This window comes from Odontomachus brunneus, unplaced genomic scaffold (assembly GCF_010583005.1).
Source record: "Odontomachus brunneus isolate Ranch 3 - 2012 unplaced genomic scaffold, Obru_v1 Obru_scaffold_014, whole genome shotgun sequence".
NCBI lineage: Eukaryota > Metazoa > Arthropoda > Insecta > Hymenoptera > Formicidae > Odontomachus > Odontomachus brunneus.
In genome coordinates, this window is record NW_022639464.1 from 568,903 (window position 1) to 584,934 (window position 16,032).

At 37.3% G+C, this 16,032-nt stretch overlaps 1 protein-coding gene across 6 annotated transcripts in view; it reads left to right on the forward strand.

The window, feature by feature from the left end:
- The window catches only part of LOC116841187 (metabotropic glutamate receptor 8-like), a 232,768-nt gene that overhangs the window by 6,773 nt on the left and 209,963 nt on the right, over window positions 1–16,032 (forward strand). For 4 of the 6 annotated variants that reach the window (XR_004377516.1, XM_032808827.1, XM_032808829.1 and 1 more), the window contains exon 1: window positions 8,803–11,403. The exons of 1 other annotated variant lie outside the window; for it this stretch is intronic. Coding sequence is in view for 3 of the 5 variants with exons in the window: in XM_032808827.1 (XP_032664718.1) it covers window positions 11,386–11,403 (18 nt within the window). In the remaining 2 variants the exon portion in view is untranslated. Of the gene's footprint in view, window positions 1–8,802; window positions 11,404–16,032 lie in introns of those variants that run through there. One more of the 6 variants, XM_032808831.1, reaches the window with a different exon arrangement.

Below are 16,032 nucleotides of genomic sequence, written 5' to 3' on the forward strand. Positions count from 1 at the left end.
CGGTGAGTCAAATAAAAAAATAAATTGGTAATAGAAAGACAAAAAGTCTTTCCATGTAATGCATGTTTATAAATCAATGCGATTTACTTTGCTGTGGTGTAGTGTGTGTATGTGCCGTCCAATAAAGCTCGAAACATTTGAAAGATCGCTTTTACAAATAATAATATTATTAATAATGCATTTTTACATAAATTTGGCAAATTTTCAAATATTTTTCTCCCAATTGCCATTAAAGTATCGAGTATACACTCTGAATTCAAAATTTTGTAAAATTATTCAGTTTTATTGAATGCGATCTTTCAAGTGTCTCGATCAGTGCGCCAACGCGCAGAGATTGCGCAACAGAGATAGCGCTACAGAAAATGCGCAACATATCACCCGCCTCGATAGATCTTCCGCCGATCGTTATTTTTTCAATTTTTTCAATTTTTTCTCTCGCGTGAGGTTGCGTCGCGATTGCATTTTGTAAAGTACAGAGTTCGTCATTAAATAAAATTCGATATCGTGTGGCGCCTGCGCGAAGCGATTTAACGTGATTACTTAAATTGCTCGCGAAATTAATTTCACGATCGGAAAATTTTCAGATTTCAATTTTTTATATAAAATTTCCTAATGCGAGACAACAGATATATTAGCGAGCATTGATCCCTCGCGAAAAACGCGGTGTATACAAATCGTATGCAAATAGTTGTTTATTTATTTACGCGGCGCGCGACGAGTTTCACCGAACAAAACAGACGCCTCACGCGGTAATATTTATTTTTGCGTGAATTTTGAATAGAATCTTTATTTCTATCGTCGCAATTTTCATAGTTCTTGATTTTTCATTCACGCTCGCGTTTTCGACTATGTTTTGATAAATTTTTAACCGGTTCGTGTTTGCGGAAGAGTCGAGAGCGAACTTCGCAGAAATACTGCGCAGATGTTATCCGCCAAAAATATTGCGGAATTGTCTTTGCAAAAGTATTGCGGAGCTGCTATCCGCAAAAATATTGCGGAATTGTCTTCGCAAAAGTATTGCGGAGCTGTTATCCGCAAAAATATTGCGGAATTGTCTTTGCAAAAATATCGCGCTTTCGCGAATATTTCAGGTTCGTTGAGGAGACAGATATCTCACGCGATAACGATAAAATTTTTTCGCGTAAACTTTTAATAGATTTTTTTTCTATCGTCGCTATTTTCACAGTTTTCGATTTTTCATTCGCGAAACCATCGCAAACGAACTTCGCAGAAATATTACAGAGTTATTATCCACAAAAATATTGCGGAATTGTCTTCGCAAAAATACTGCGAAGCTTTTATCCGCAAAAATCTTGCGGAATTGTCTTCGCAAAAGTATTGCGAAGCTGTTATCTGCAAAAGTATTGCGGAGCTGTTATCCGCAAAAGTATTGCGGAATTGTCTTCGCAAAAGTATTGCGGAGCTGTATTGCAGCCTACTTCGATGCACCACCGAAACGTCATAATAGGGATATTTCGCGTCGTACGTAAGAATCTCGCACATATTACTTCGCCCATGTGTCGATAGATTTCGCGAGATCGGCCTTCGATTCGCGTCACGTGTTCCCTTCGCTCGCGGATTTCGTTTTCTTTGTAAGCAATTCGCGTCGCGCGTGTATCAAAACGATATACTACAACTTGATCAGACCGTTGCTTAATTCATCACACATACTCGTCGTTTATCCGAAAGGCCGACATTTCCTCGAAGATGCAGTTTACGATATTTCATACGCAATTCGCAACTCGGAATGTATCCCCCAAGAGAGACGGGATTTTTCGTGAAACTTCCGTTAGATTATTGCGGTCGGGAGTGAATTACAGGCGACGTGGGACACGAGGACCATTGCAATGTCAGATGCAGCGACAGGATGGCTGGTGGACTCTGGACACCGTGGGACGACGCGCAATGGTGAGCGCTCAATTTAGACGCTCATATAGTAGACACAAAGCGTCACCTTACGTAGATTGCATGCACATAGATGTAAATCGCATTGGGTCCGACGGGAAGTAAAGTAAGAATTGGAATTTGCAATTCGCCGGAGTTACGTAAGAATGATCCAACCAAAGAATTTAGCTCTGAGATTTTTGCAATAGTTCAACGAGTCAAGCATTTCCATTTCTTTAAGAGTATTGACTAGCTCAATCCTTAGAAAAATGTGCAAACAGACGCGACTGGTAAAAAATAAGAAAACTGTTTCTTAATTTCAAGCATCTATAAGGCTAGAATTTTTTTGTTTGGTTTAAAAAGATGCGAATGGAGTATCCATTGATAAAAGTTTATAATTTTTTGTATTGGATCATTCTTGTATAACAATGGCCAATTGAAATTTCGACTCGACAGGCTTCCTTCTCGTCGGATTATTTCTTGATGATACATTAAACTGATATATTTCAACATATCATATTTATATGCTCTGTATATGTTATATATGCTTTTTTATGCTCTATATATGTTTTATATATATCCTATATATACTCTATATATACTATTTGATTAATATACTATATAACTTGTTGTCTCGTATTATATACGACATACTATCTCTTCGGAGATATTTTCTTATGCATTCGCGTTTGTTGTTGACAAGTTAAATTTCGACAAATTAAAGACAAGAAATTAAATTATTAAGTTGAGACTCGAACCGAAATGTTTCGATTTCCTATGAAATTATTAAGCCGAGATGCGGACCCAAATGTTTTAAGATTTCGCTAAACCATTAAGCCGAGATTCGAACCAATGTGTTTCGAGGCTCCGCTAAATTAGTAAACCGTGATTCAACCAAAGTGTTTTGTGTATCTGCCAAATTACTAAGCCGAGATTCGAACCGATGTGTTCTGTGTTTCCGCTAAATTATTAAGCCGAGATTCGAACCGAATTGTTTTGAATCCTCGCTAATATATTAAGCTGAGTTAGTTAAGCCTGGGATAATTTTTTAAAATTTCTTAAAGAAATTTTCGCGTTTGCAAAGGTGTATGTTCGGAAATAACGTAAAGTGTGCGTATTTTGCTCAGTATCATCTATTGGATGACAATGTGCTTTAATGTCACTCTACTTCCTCAGTAATACACCTAGAATTTTGAAAATAATTTTCCAATAGCCGAAAGTCGCATTTATAACGTTGCATCTAACGTTGTGTCGTAGGAACGTCGGATTCTCTCACATAAGCCGAAAGTCGATCATGAAAGCCGAAACTACAGATTATTTAGGTTATTTAGATTATTTAGAATATATGGTGTTAGCATCTAGAGCACATTTTAGACTAATTTTTCACAGTCCTTTAAAATAATTTTTGCGGTTGCGAAAGTGTAATTTCGAAGAAAACGTCAAGTGTGCATATTTCACTTTACATCGTATCCTGGATGACTATGTATGTTAGTGTCATTGCACTCTCTCAGTGACACGCCCAGAATCTTAAAAATAATTTACGAATATCCCAAAGTGGTGCTTATAACATTAGATCCATCGTAGCAATATATTCGGATTCTCGCGCATGTGCAGTGGTACCTATCCTGCGTACCGAGAGTCGGTCATGTTACTGCAGGTTAGGTCACGTAGCGTTAGCGTGTAAAGCACATTCTGGAATAGTTTTTTAGGGGTTTTTAAAGTAACATTCGCGCTTGAAATGGTTTATTTTCGAAAATTACGTTAGGTGTGCCTATTTCTGCATCATTTCCTGGATGACAATGTGTGTTTGTGTCACTCTACTCAGCGGCACGCTCAGATAAAATCTTTAAAATAATTTCCCAATATCCCAAAGTCGCGCCCATACCGTTAGATCTATCATAGCAATATGTTCGAATTCTCGCGCATGCGCAGTGATACCTATCTGAAGAAACAGAAGTACCTATGCGAGAAATAAGCAAAAATTATGAACGGCATGTTTAAATTTGTATATTTACTTATTGTTTTATATTTTTTAGTTTCCAAATCCTTTTTTCTTACAAAATTACGTAGAACGTAGCACAAGAAAGACGAAACTGATGAGAGATAATCTAGCTTTGCGGTAAGTTCGCCGCTAGTTGGCTTCGTGCCTACTGTCCGCTCATCAGTGGTGAGAAAAACAAATTGGACATTTGTCCTTTTCTAACTTACTATCATTGTACGAAGTACAACGGGCACGAACCAATCGCATTTTATCGTTACCACCGCGAAAATGTGCCTAACGAACGTAGTAAAGGCTCACTTTGTTAGATGGCGTCTCGAAAAGCGCCTAGCTCTGACCACTAAAATGTCGATAACGCAGAGACGATCGTTACTAACACAATTGCGCTATCCTTTCCTTATTACATATATACAAAATATACAATATATATACAGAACTTACGTAAATATATGTTGCTTTGTATTACTATATTCAGCGGAAAACTTAACCACATATGGTCTGGTTGTAATCATAGTTTAGATTTGTAACGCGAAACGTTAGTTTTTTTGAGGATTCGTCATACGAGGGATATCGATAGCGTCTTCCACTTTTATTATTAAGTTAGATAATCTTGTGAATCAAACACATCTTATCCGTATATTATTCGTACATCATAACTGTTGATTGAAAAATTCTAAATGATTTTTATTGATTAATTCGATATCGTTTCTTCTATTATTTCTCATTTTAATCTTTACATTTGTTTCTTTGCACATTTTTGAATATTTATTGTCGTTAGAAGCAACTTTAAATCATTATATACAAATCTTAGATACAATGTGTCTGAAAATATTTAAATTGAAACTAAAAGATACGCTGATGAGGTTTAAAGTCTTGAACAGGTTTAAAGCGTAAAAAAAAAAAAACGAAATGATAATAATGATAATTTTTTATCCAGCAACGAATATCTTTTTATTGTAGTGTCGAAGTTTAAATAATTAATAAATCTAGCTTCTGTAGCTTTAAATTTAGCTTCGGTAGTAACGATATTAGCTGTCGCTATTTCAATAATATTATATCTTAATATGATATCAAATATATATCTTGACTGCTATATTTTATTTTCTGCGACTAATTCTTTTTTACATATATATGTTATTTAGCACATATGTTGCTTGGGACATGCACACATATATATGGATAAAGTTATCTATGTCCTAAAAACTTTTCGTTAACCAAAGATTAATGACATAAAGATAATTTGCAATATATATATATATATATATATATATATATATATATATATATATATTTTGAATTTTATTAACATTTAATATTCTTTTTTTCTATAATCGGTTATATTTTCTTTTTCAAGAAAAAACCAAAGTTAAACACGAATCTATGATGACAATAGGAAAAATGCAGTCAAAATGTGAGTTAAAATTTTTTAGTTACATTTAAAACTGTTGATTATTCTCTAGCTAATTTATTTACATGTCTATATCTGCGATTCAGACTTATATCGACCTAATTTCTTTTACGATTGATTATCTAAGAATCCATTGTGACTTGCTATCACTGATTTTTACCTCCTTCTTATCAAGAAACTCTTTCTTGTCAAATATGTATGTAAAAAATAATCGTGTTAAGCTCCCGTTTTTGGCTTTCGATGTTGTAAAATTACATGTCGTGAAAAGGTGATTAAGAACTCATATATAAGACGTAGATAATAATATACGTGTTACATATCCTTACAAGTTTCTACATTTCATTACATTATCCGGTACAAAGTGGCTGTCGTTTATCTCTAGTCGTGTTCTCATTTGTGAACACTACCAGAGTCATCGATTTGTATTTTAAGATTTAACTACATTAAATTACTGTTCCCCAGTTTGCGTTTCCTCGCGGAAACGATGTAAAAGTCAAGAATTAAGTGGCAAAGTAACTTTTGACTATGAGAACTAGCGTCAGATGCAGCGATAACGGGGATAAATTTAGACGATAAGGGAGAAGTAAAATGAGTTCTTGGTCGCTTACTTCGTACGAAGTTCGCTGAAGAAAACCGGCTTTATTTTGCATTGAGTTCCGGCTCGCGTCACTCGCACTGGCTGCAGTTTATAATAGACACCCAAAGTGAGAGCGGGAACTTCGCGTTGCAAACGATTTGTCGCTTTACACGTGCAGATCGTCGAGCGACGCACGCATTTGCATTGTTCGTGACACGATAAATCGTCTATATGAATTCGGCTTTGCAAGTCGCTGAGGCTCGTATTAATAGCTGTTACACGAAACTTGTTTGTGAAAAATATTCATATTTAAATTTTGAAGTTTGTGAGAGCGTTTCACATTTTTAGTTATGATGATTTTATATGTGATTTAATTCAAAATCTCAGATCTAATTCTGAATTCAAATTTAAATATCTCACGTGAGACAAGTTTCAAGTAATGATTATTGATATGAGTCTAAGTGTTTTACGCATTTGAAATATGCGGATTATGAAGTAAATCCGCGTTTAATTAGTTTTATTAACCGTCGCAGACGTTTTAGAGTCCCAGTTATTTCGTGATAATAAATTTGTTGGAAAATCCTTAACAGATTTCTTAGTGTATACATCTCTTTAAGCAGTGTATATATCTCTTTAAAGCTGTGACCGCTGGGTTAATTAAGTCGCGTTAAATTCTTTGCGCATTGAAACGACTTGTAAATATTTCGCGAGGATAACGGAGACAAGAAAATTAGGCATTATTCACTATAGTTTCCTCTCTTTTTTTCTTTCTTTCTTCTTCTATCTATTTATCTATCTATCTACCTATCCATCTATCTATCTCCACACTATAGTTCCATTACGTCAAATTGATACTTCACACGAAGTATCAGGGTACGCGTGAGATTTAACAAATCAATATAACGAGTTTTACGTTCAGCCAATATTCTTCTGTGAAGTTCGACCGTTTCGAAGTAACTGAATTAGTAGCGTGGTCTCAGAGAACTACGAGACAGTAATAATTATTAAATATCGCCGAGAAACGATACGAATCAATTATTTATCTCTCTAACAATATTTATTAGTGTATAATCTTTTATTTTATTGTGCATAAGCACAGTTTTTAACTTGGTTACATTTTATTTTGAGTACACACAGAAAAATATCATTTTACTGCTAAAAGAAGCGATTACTCAGTTTATTTTCCCTCTTTTAGGTAATAGTTATCTTCAACAAAGAATACTTTCCTTATGTGTGACAATAGTTTCATAATATATACCTATCGGATATTTTAGAAAAGCTCGTTATCATGTACTTAAAAGAAGAATTTATTTGTTTTTATTTTTGTTTTATTTTAATATATTCTTTATTTACGTGTTAAACTTACTAGGATTTAGAATGTATTTTAAGTCAATGTGTGATAATAATAATGAACTGATGATAGATTTGTAGATATATAAATTTATGAAATACTTTAAACAAACGACATTCATCTGAATGCAGTATGTATTTTTCTGTGTGTACAGTAATCAATCAATATAATCTCTCTCAGAGAGATTATATTGTCGATAAGACTTTTCATATTTTTGTAACAATTTATTTTATATTAATTATTGGATGCATAAAACGTAAATAATTGCGAACATAAGAGAAATTAAATAAGAGATGTTCAATACATGTCGAATAAATTTACCGAAATGTCCTCGCTTCAAATTTGTTTATCGCATAATTTGTTATATTTAATAGGGCAAAAATGCGTAACGAAAGGGCTGAACTTTTCACGATTTTGCGCATTCATACATTATATTTACTCAACCGAAATTATAACTAATTGCACCCGTTCACAATTTGACTTATTCTGGCGATTTAAATCGAAAATTAAATATAGCTCGTTTTTTCTCATATTTTTCCTTTAAGCGTATCTGATTCTCATCAATCAGGCAGTCGATATTCGTTTAATGCAGACTAGCAGGGGTGACTATTGGAAAATATCTGTTTAATTATTTCGCCTAAACTTTTAATCCTTACGATATCGCGAGTACTTATAAGCACTCAGCAAATATCCTGCGCTACATTCTGCATAGAGCTCCCGTGAAAATGATTTCGTTGTTCCATTTTATTCAATTGCACTCGATAACGGATGCGTAGCGTGAGTAATACTATCTTGATTACATAAAATTACTCGTGTAAAATTTCGCGTGTAGTAATTAAACGTATAATGTACACATGTGCTGCGTGCGTCGCTACAATGTACCGCGTTGAGAGCAAGCCGATTAATTTGTTATATGAGGCAACTTATTTCGTCCATTCGATCGGCTACACGTAGAGTAGTTGTCTAGTTGCATCATAAGTCACGTTAAACTTCACACACTGATCAATATTTTGAAATCACTGATACAAAAATATTTATTAAAAATAATTATCTGGATTACATCATCTGAATAATAATTCAAATAAGTATTTTTGATAATAAACATTTTTACCGGTGATCATAAACTTTTGACCGGTACTGTACATAAACGTTGAATACAATAAAGGGCGAAATTCGGTGATGGTCAGGCCGCGCGGTAGTAAATAAAATAAATGCCCCAATGATTAAAACATTAAAAATATATTTGTATTTAATATTTCTAAAGAAATCTTTGAAATTTTGTTAAAATATATTTTTTTATTTGCAATATTATTTAATGAAGTTTGTAATATTTTGACCATTTAATTGTTTAACGAAGTTTATAATATTTTAACTATTCAATTATTAAATCTTGTCCAGCAGTTAGGACACAATTTATTTTTTAGTATAATTGGCATTATTTAATATATCTCATTAAAATTGATATTTATTTTACTAATATTTTTGATTATTTTATTTCTTGTTATTTCTCGACCGTTGACAAACAAAGGTTCTGTGTAACGTTAGTTTTCTTTATAATTTCACTAATTACTTATTAATAAAAATGCAAAACTGATTCTGGTGCTTTCTTATTAGTTTAGTTATTGGGACATTTACCTTAGGGTATGCACGTCGTTCGTTGCACATATTGCACAGAGTGCATCCAAAGTCTTCCGGATTACACTAGTGTGGTTTACGTGCGCGAGATTATGTATTCAGATACTAGCCCGTTTAAATTACTTACCCGCTGGGTATATACTACCGAATATATGCACGTCGGCGAATCGCTCATCAACAATCGTTGTCTGGTCGGTTATTCTTCATTAGATCTTCCTAACTTAAGAATTTAATTAATATCAAAATCTCTTCCAAGAATATTAAAGCATACCAAGAAGCTTTTTCATGATGCAATAAAGATAAACAACATCGCGATTGCACTTCTTGAACTCTCTCACACCTAAATATTAATCGTATAATATAATGCGAAAACCTGTTATTATCAAGGCGAATATTCCAATTAGTCACTAAGTAACTTATTGTAGAAATAAATTAATAAGGTAATAAGTAACGTGTTAGCTGAGAGAATACGTGCAAAATTAATTTTGTTGGGAAACTTGAACATTCGGAATTTTAATTGTATTGCATTTTTCTAATTTATGGGAAGATTTTATTTTATTTATGATATTTTCTCAATCGTAACTGACTATTTACGTGGTATGACAGTCTAGTTTTGTTCCAATTTGTGACACAAGATGAATATTCTAATTAGTGTCCAAGTAACCTTATTGTTAAAATAAAGAAATGTATAAGTTACTTATAAAAAAAATAGTAATCATTATTCAAATGTCAGGAATTGATGTAGGATCATAAATGTAACACTAACCTATTACTGACTTGAACATGACAATTTATAGACTAATGACTCATGTTTGTACTATCAGACTAATGACATTAATACTAGTGTTTAACTCTATATAATTTGCTCTATTGCTTAATTTTATAAAACGGATTCAATTGTCACGAATTGTGATATTAATCGGTACATTCATCTTCTGTGTTTGGGATGCTCCTGAAAAATAGCTCGAGTTATTAAATAAGCAGGGAAACGTTAATAATTCTAAATCTACCTCTGTACAAACGAACCATTCGGTGTATTGAGATAAATGATTGTTGTTGTTGTTGTTGTAATTATGGTCGTGGAGCTATGTCCATTGACCAAAAGAAAAGTTCCAAAGCTAGGATTGAAAATGTTCCGAAAAATAGATGAGGAAATTCCTTCCGGTATTAGAATAAGTCTTTAGAGTCTTCTCCCTGTTCTTCTGAGAAAGAGCTATTGAGATAAATTATTAGCTGGAAAGCTCCAAGGTGGATCTCTAGTTTACATCGTTCTGCCTCTCATGTACCGTCGTGCGTCACAGACTGTTATTTCTTGTGTTGCGTTCTTGGGAAAATTTGGTGGGATTTGTGCGTCTCTCGGGTAACGACATAATTAGCTCGCACTAATGCCCCCGTTAGCGCGCGCGGCATCAGGTACAATCGTTAGTCTCAGCCTCTCGGCCTAATTATACTCGGATCGGCGTTCTCTTCTATTTTCCGCTTCTATTCCGCCCAGGTGAGACTGCGTCTCACCATGTCCCGCGTGTTGCGCACCGCTTAATTTGAGCACGAATTAAAACGTCATCGTCGTTGTCATCGTTGTTTCGACGGACGTCGATGAAAAGTCGATCGATCCGTTGGGGGGTGGATCGACAACGGGAGGCTCGCTTTTCGAAACGCGGCCCATCCCTCTTCGCGGACGGTAGCCCTCCGTCGCAGCGCCTGCGCTCGAACACTTCCTATAAGACTCCGAAGGCCGCTCGCACCGGTTTCAGTCTGCCCCGCGGTACCGGCGCCGCGGTCGTCGTTGCGCGTCTCGTACAAACCTCCTTCGAGGACGATACTCCCCCGTCATGATGCTCCCCGGCTTCGACTGAGAGCGCGAGGGCGACAGTCAGAGCAAGAAAGAGAGAGAAAAAGAGAGAAAGAGAGAGAAAGAGAGAAGGGCTCCTCTTTTCCTCCCCCTTCCCCTCCCGCCGCGATAAGCGAAGCAGCGTCGCCCGTCGCCGACGTCAGCAACGACCGTCGCTCTCTCCTCCTGGACGATCAGCGTACGTTGACATAAAAACACAGAACGAGCGCTATTGCGAGCGGTAGTTCTGGCCGTGGTTGTTGCGCGGACGTGGTGGTGGCTGCTGCTGGTAGTGGTGGTGGTGCTGGTAGTGGTGGTAGTGGTGGTGGTGGTGGTAGTGGTGGCGGCGGCGGCGGCGGCTGTGGCGGCGACGGCGGCGGCTCCTCGGGATCGCTCTCCGCGGCCACCCCCTACGCGCGCGGCATGTGGATGTGCCCTGTGTGTTATTTAATCGACATAAGCGAACGTAACTCCTATGATGGTGATGTTACCTGTCGCGTTGCTAAATAGTGGGATCGCCGACGGAGAACGAGCGTGGTGTTCGCTTCTCGGTGTTCGATAGCGGATATTGCAACTAACCTCTCCCCCCCCGATTGGTAAACCCTAGACAAAGCTGTCTTTGGCCGTTGTGTTTTCTCTCGGATCTCTCCTACCTTCTGCTCTTCCTCCCCTACTTCTTTCTCTCTTCTCGTTCCCTTCTATGGTGGATGAGGCCGTCGTAGGTTTTCTGTGTTTTGTTTCCCCTTCTTTTATTCTCTTTCCGTTGCTGTGCGCGGTGGATGGAACTTTCGTTTTCTCTTTGCCCTTGCCGTAGTTGTTTATTGTTGCTGGATGCCGTTGCTCTTAGTTGTTGTTTAGTAATGAATGAAGTTGTTCGATGGTGGAATGAAGATTGCTCGTTGCTGTGTGGTGAATGAATTGGAGTCCGTTGGTTGGACGCCATGTGTGAAGATGTTTTTCGTCGTAGTTAGTCGGACTTTTGTTCGATCGTTTAAACGGGGCAGCACTTGTGGCTCTTACCGTTCCGCTGTACCAAGACTCCTGCATAACGCTTGGAATATAGTAGGGAATATTTGAAAAGTGTGTGTACAGTAAATCGCAAAACGATTTGGACACAATGAACTTGAGAGTGTAACTAATGGTCCAATAAGAGAACGAATTATTCAAAACTAAGTTCTCTCATTGGATCATCGATTACGCTCTGAAGTTCATCGTGTACAAACCGTTTTGTGACTCACGTATTCGTGTGTCTCATTTTTTTACATCTGCGTACAAATAGAATAGACAGTGGAGAGTGCAGTCAACGCGCGTCAACGCAATAATCTGAACATTAATATTGGGTCTAATCGACTTACTTTAATTCGTTAAGTGCAATCGTCCATATATTCTCACGCGACATGAACACGAGAAATCGTTCATTTCTCTCGCAGCATGAGCTCCGTGAACTTCCACGCACGATAACCTAATAGATTAACTCGGGTAATTAGGACACAATTAAACTCTTACTTACGAGACCATCCCTTGAAGTTAATGCGAGGAGGCCGCGTCGTCGTTACATCGTTAAGGGATTCAACTCGTTCTACTTTTATCGGCTTGCGTTACCCGTCGGAGATTTGGGGAAATAGGATGTCGAGAGAGAGAGAGAGAGAGAGAGAGAGAGGGGAGGGGAGGAGGGTGGGTCCTCTCCATTCGAGAAAACTAGAGGGTGGATATGGGGTGGAGAATGATGGTGCATTTGGCGCGGGCGTTTGTATCTTGTTGATGTCGTCGCTGCCGCGGCGAATACGAGGCGAGGCCGTTTTACTTTTTTGTTTTGTCGTGCGATATGCGTACCATGCAGCTTCCGCAATGCTTAACGTATTAACCGCCGCGCCGCGTTGATATCGTTTTGCGCGGCCTGACTTCTCTTTTTTTTCGGGTGAATTTTTGTCGGACCGCGTGCGGAAAATCCGCTGCCGAGCGCTGCCGTCTCTTGACAAAATAGAGAAATCGTCCCTGTGCGATTTCTCGTGCGCGCGCGCATATATACGTCGTATATTCATAGTTTGAAATAAATTTTGCGCACACATCCGCAAGATATAAATTCAAATCTTCACGTCCCCAGAATTAGGTCGTAGCGTCATCGATAAATTTATAGTTTTGCGAATTCCTCAGCGTTGATTCAGATGGATATCTCGATATTTCTCTCTGGTATCTCTCGATATCTCTCCTTGGATAATCTGAACTGACTGAGAAAGAGACAGAGAGAGAGAGAGAGAGAGAGAGAGAGAGAGAGAGAGAGAGAAAGAGGTATAAGTGCTAAAAATAAAATAATACGTTTTACAGTTTAAAATTTTGTTTGACTTTTTTATTTTACGATATATCATGTTTCATTGTTCTAATAAATTGTAAAAATAAAAAAGAAACTTGTGGTGGGTTCATAAATGGGAAAGTAAAAGAAAGAGAGACAGAGAGAAAGCTCTTTGTTTATCGAGAAACTATTGATAAGCGAAGAGATATTGTTGCAGGATATCATTTGCATAGAAAAGCATTGCGTTGCAAAGGTCGCTTAATGGCGTTTTGCTTTTCTCCGAGATGAGTCTTATCGATTACGGGGTGGCGTCACAAGGAATTAGAATCTCAACTTTGAAAACTCATGGCGCTTTTCGCGACGTTTACTCTATCAATGATGACTGAAGGTTAGGCGAAATCGCAAATCGAAAATTGGCGGGCGAATCGAGTCGGGAATCGAGACCGGGCGAAATATATAAACGCGCGATTAAATGCCATATCCAAACTGTTCTCTCTGTATCTTTCTTTCTTGGTCAGATTTCCGAGTAATGCTGATCATATTGTTTGTTTATGCATAACCAGTGAGAATCCTCGTCAGCATGCATGCAGGCAGTTTGCGAAATGCCATGACTCCGAGCTTGTGCTGCTGCATGCGAAGTACATGCATGTCTTTTCTTAAATGCGGCAGCATGTCACGTACTAGTACTAGCACTAGTACTAGACTGTGCGATAACCAGCGATAACAGGCGTCGATTTTACGGCCCTTTGTGTGCCCCGCGACATTATGCTCGGCGAGAAACCGTATCAGGAAATTGATAGCGGTCTGCCTTCGCATTTCACCCTCCATTGGCAGCGTTCCGTTGCGTCAGCAGGAAAATGTAATTGAGACAATCGCGATCGAATCGATAACGTGGCTTCCATCCAGCATATGGGACGTCTATAATTCATGCGCGTCACGGAAGCTAGCATAATTCATCGAAATGATGTGATCTGAAGGCTAAAGTGAGAGTTCAACTTATGTGATACGCAGACTGTCATTGAAATAAAGGAGCGAATGTAGACTCACACACGCGCCGTGTTTTGCTTCAAAGAATTTCCAGATATTGACTTTTGCTGATATTTGAAATTCCAATCGTCTTTTCAATCGCCAAACGAACTCGCGAATTTTATGCCTTTTTAAGAAGGTTGTAAGGCTCAATGTTGTGTTTTTAGTGATACACCAAAGGATCACTCATAAACTTGCTATTTATCGAGACAAATTACGTTTCTATATATTTATTTCATTATCTAAGTAATAAATATTAATTTGAGACAAAATTAAGATAGGGATATGTATATATATACAATATTATAAAATATTACAAAAAAGATTTTATTTTTCTTATTTTTTTATTTTTCTTTTTTATTTTAATTTTTTTATGTCATTAGTTGATCTAACAGAAATGTACAGATGACACAAGGAGTCATATAAGTGTTTAAATATATATATATCTACACGGAGAGAATTTGTAATAAAAATTACAATATAATTTTAGTAGTTCGGGAATAAATTAGCATTATTACGAAAATTATAATAAAACATAGTAAAACTTACTATAAAAATGATAATTTTTACTATATTTATAGTAATTTTAATGGTAATAGTAAATGTTAGTAATAATTTTAATGTTCATGGCCACTTTTATTGTCTTATTATAATTTTCATCATAGTATCAATCTATTCCCGGAAAATTAAAATTGTATTGTAATTTTTACTACAATATTTTCTTTGTGTAAAAATGATGAATTTTTCACTGATATATTCTCTACATAAAACGAGGTTGATAATTCTAAAATTGGTATATAATGTCGATATATTAAACTTCTGTTAATAGTTATCACACTTGAAACTCATCTCAAGTGAGATACTAGACTTGAGTTCGGAGTTAGATGAGAGCTTTTCAGTTAAATCGCGACTACAGTTATAAAAATGTCACATATATCACATAATTCAACTGAGAAGCTTGGGTCTATTCTGAATAATCTGAATATCTCATGTGAGACAAGTTCCAGATGACAACTATACGAGCCTTAGTCTTTGATATCATAGCAGTTTTTCATTGAAATACTAATTTTAGTTTCCAAGAAATTAAAAGTAGAGAGAGAGAAATAGAAACAGCACGAATTAAAAGTAAAAATTAAAAACAGCACGCTAATCCTCCAAGGAACGCGTGTAAAAAGCATCAGCTTTAGTTTCAAATACCTCGATCCTCGAATCGTCAATGTCTTTTCAATTACCCGAGCAGTTGGGCGATAATTCAGTTTGTGTGTCAGGTCTTCAGTCTCGATGAATTCTTAATAAACGCATTTTACTTTACAACCTTCTCAAACGCACACATACGCACAGAGCGAGGGTGTGTCGAAAGAATCGACGTCACCGGTGGGATGTTCCCGATAGCATTTTTCGATATCGTGCGAGCCGACTTATTTGGAGTGCGCGCGCTCGGAAATTTATCGTACACCGCGGATACTTACGATATCGCGCATATGCGCAACGGTAATGCACGAGACGGGAGAAATATGCTCGAAGTAACCGCGCAAGTCGCGTATACACGCCGAAAATGATTTACGACTCTGCCAAACGTACGTATGCGCGTGTAGAAAGTTGACAAAGTGGCGCGGCTTTTTTCGAATTAACAGGGCGCACACACGCGACCGTCGCTCCTCGAGATACTACCCGCGGGGGGCAATAAGACGGAATAGCAAAGTGGCCTTTCAAGTGAGATGCATCGCCGCCGCCCTCCGGTTCTCCTCCGTGAGCTGTACGAATTCGATAAGAGGACTACGCCGAGACATTTGTCCGGTTTATGAAGATGCATTGGACTTTACCGATGCCGGTATATCGGTCCAGTAAATTTTGATCAGACCAATGTTAATCTTTGGAATGGCTATCATTCCGAACGATCCTAGACTCGATACCCATGCGGGTTCGAAGGACTGAGTTAAATCTCCGCTAAACCACTTAGCGATCACCATGAGAGAGAGAGAGAGAGAGAGAGAGAGAGAGAGAGAGAGAGAGAGAGAGAGAGAGAGAGAG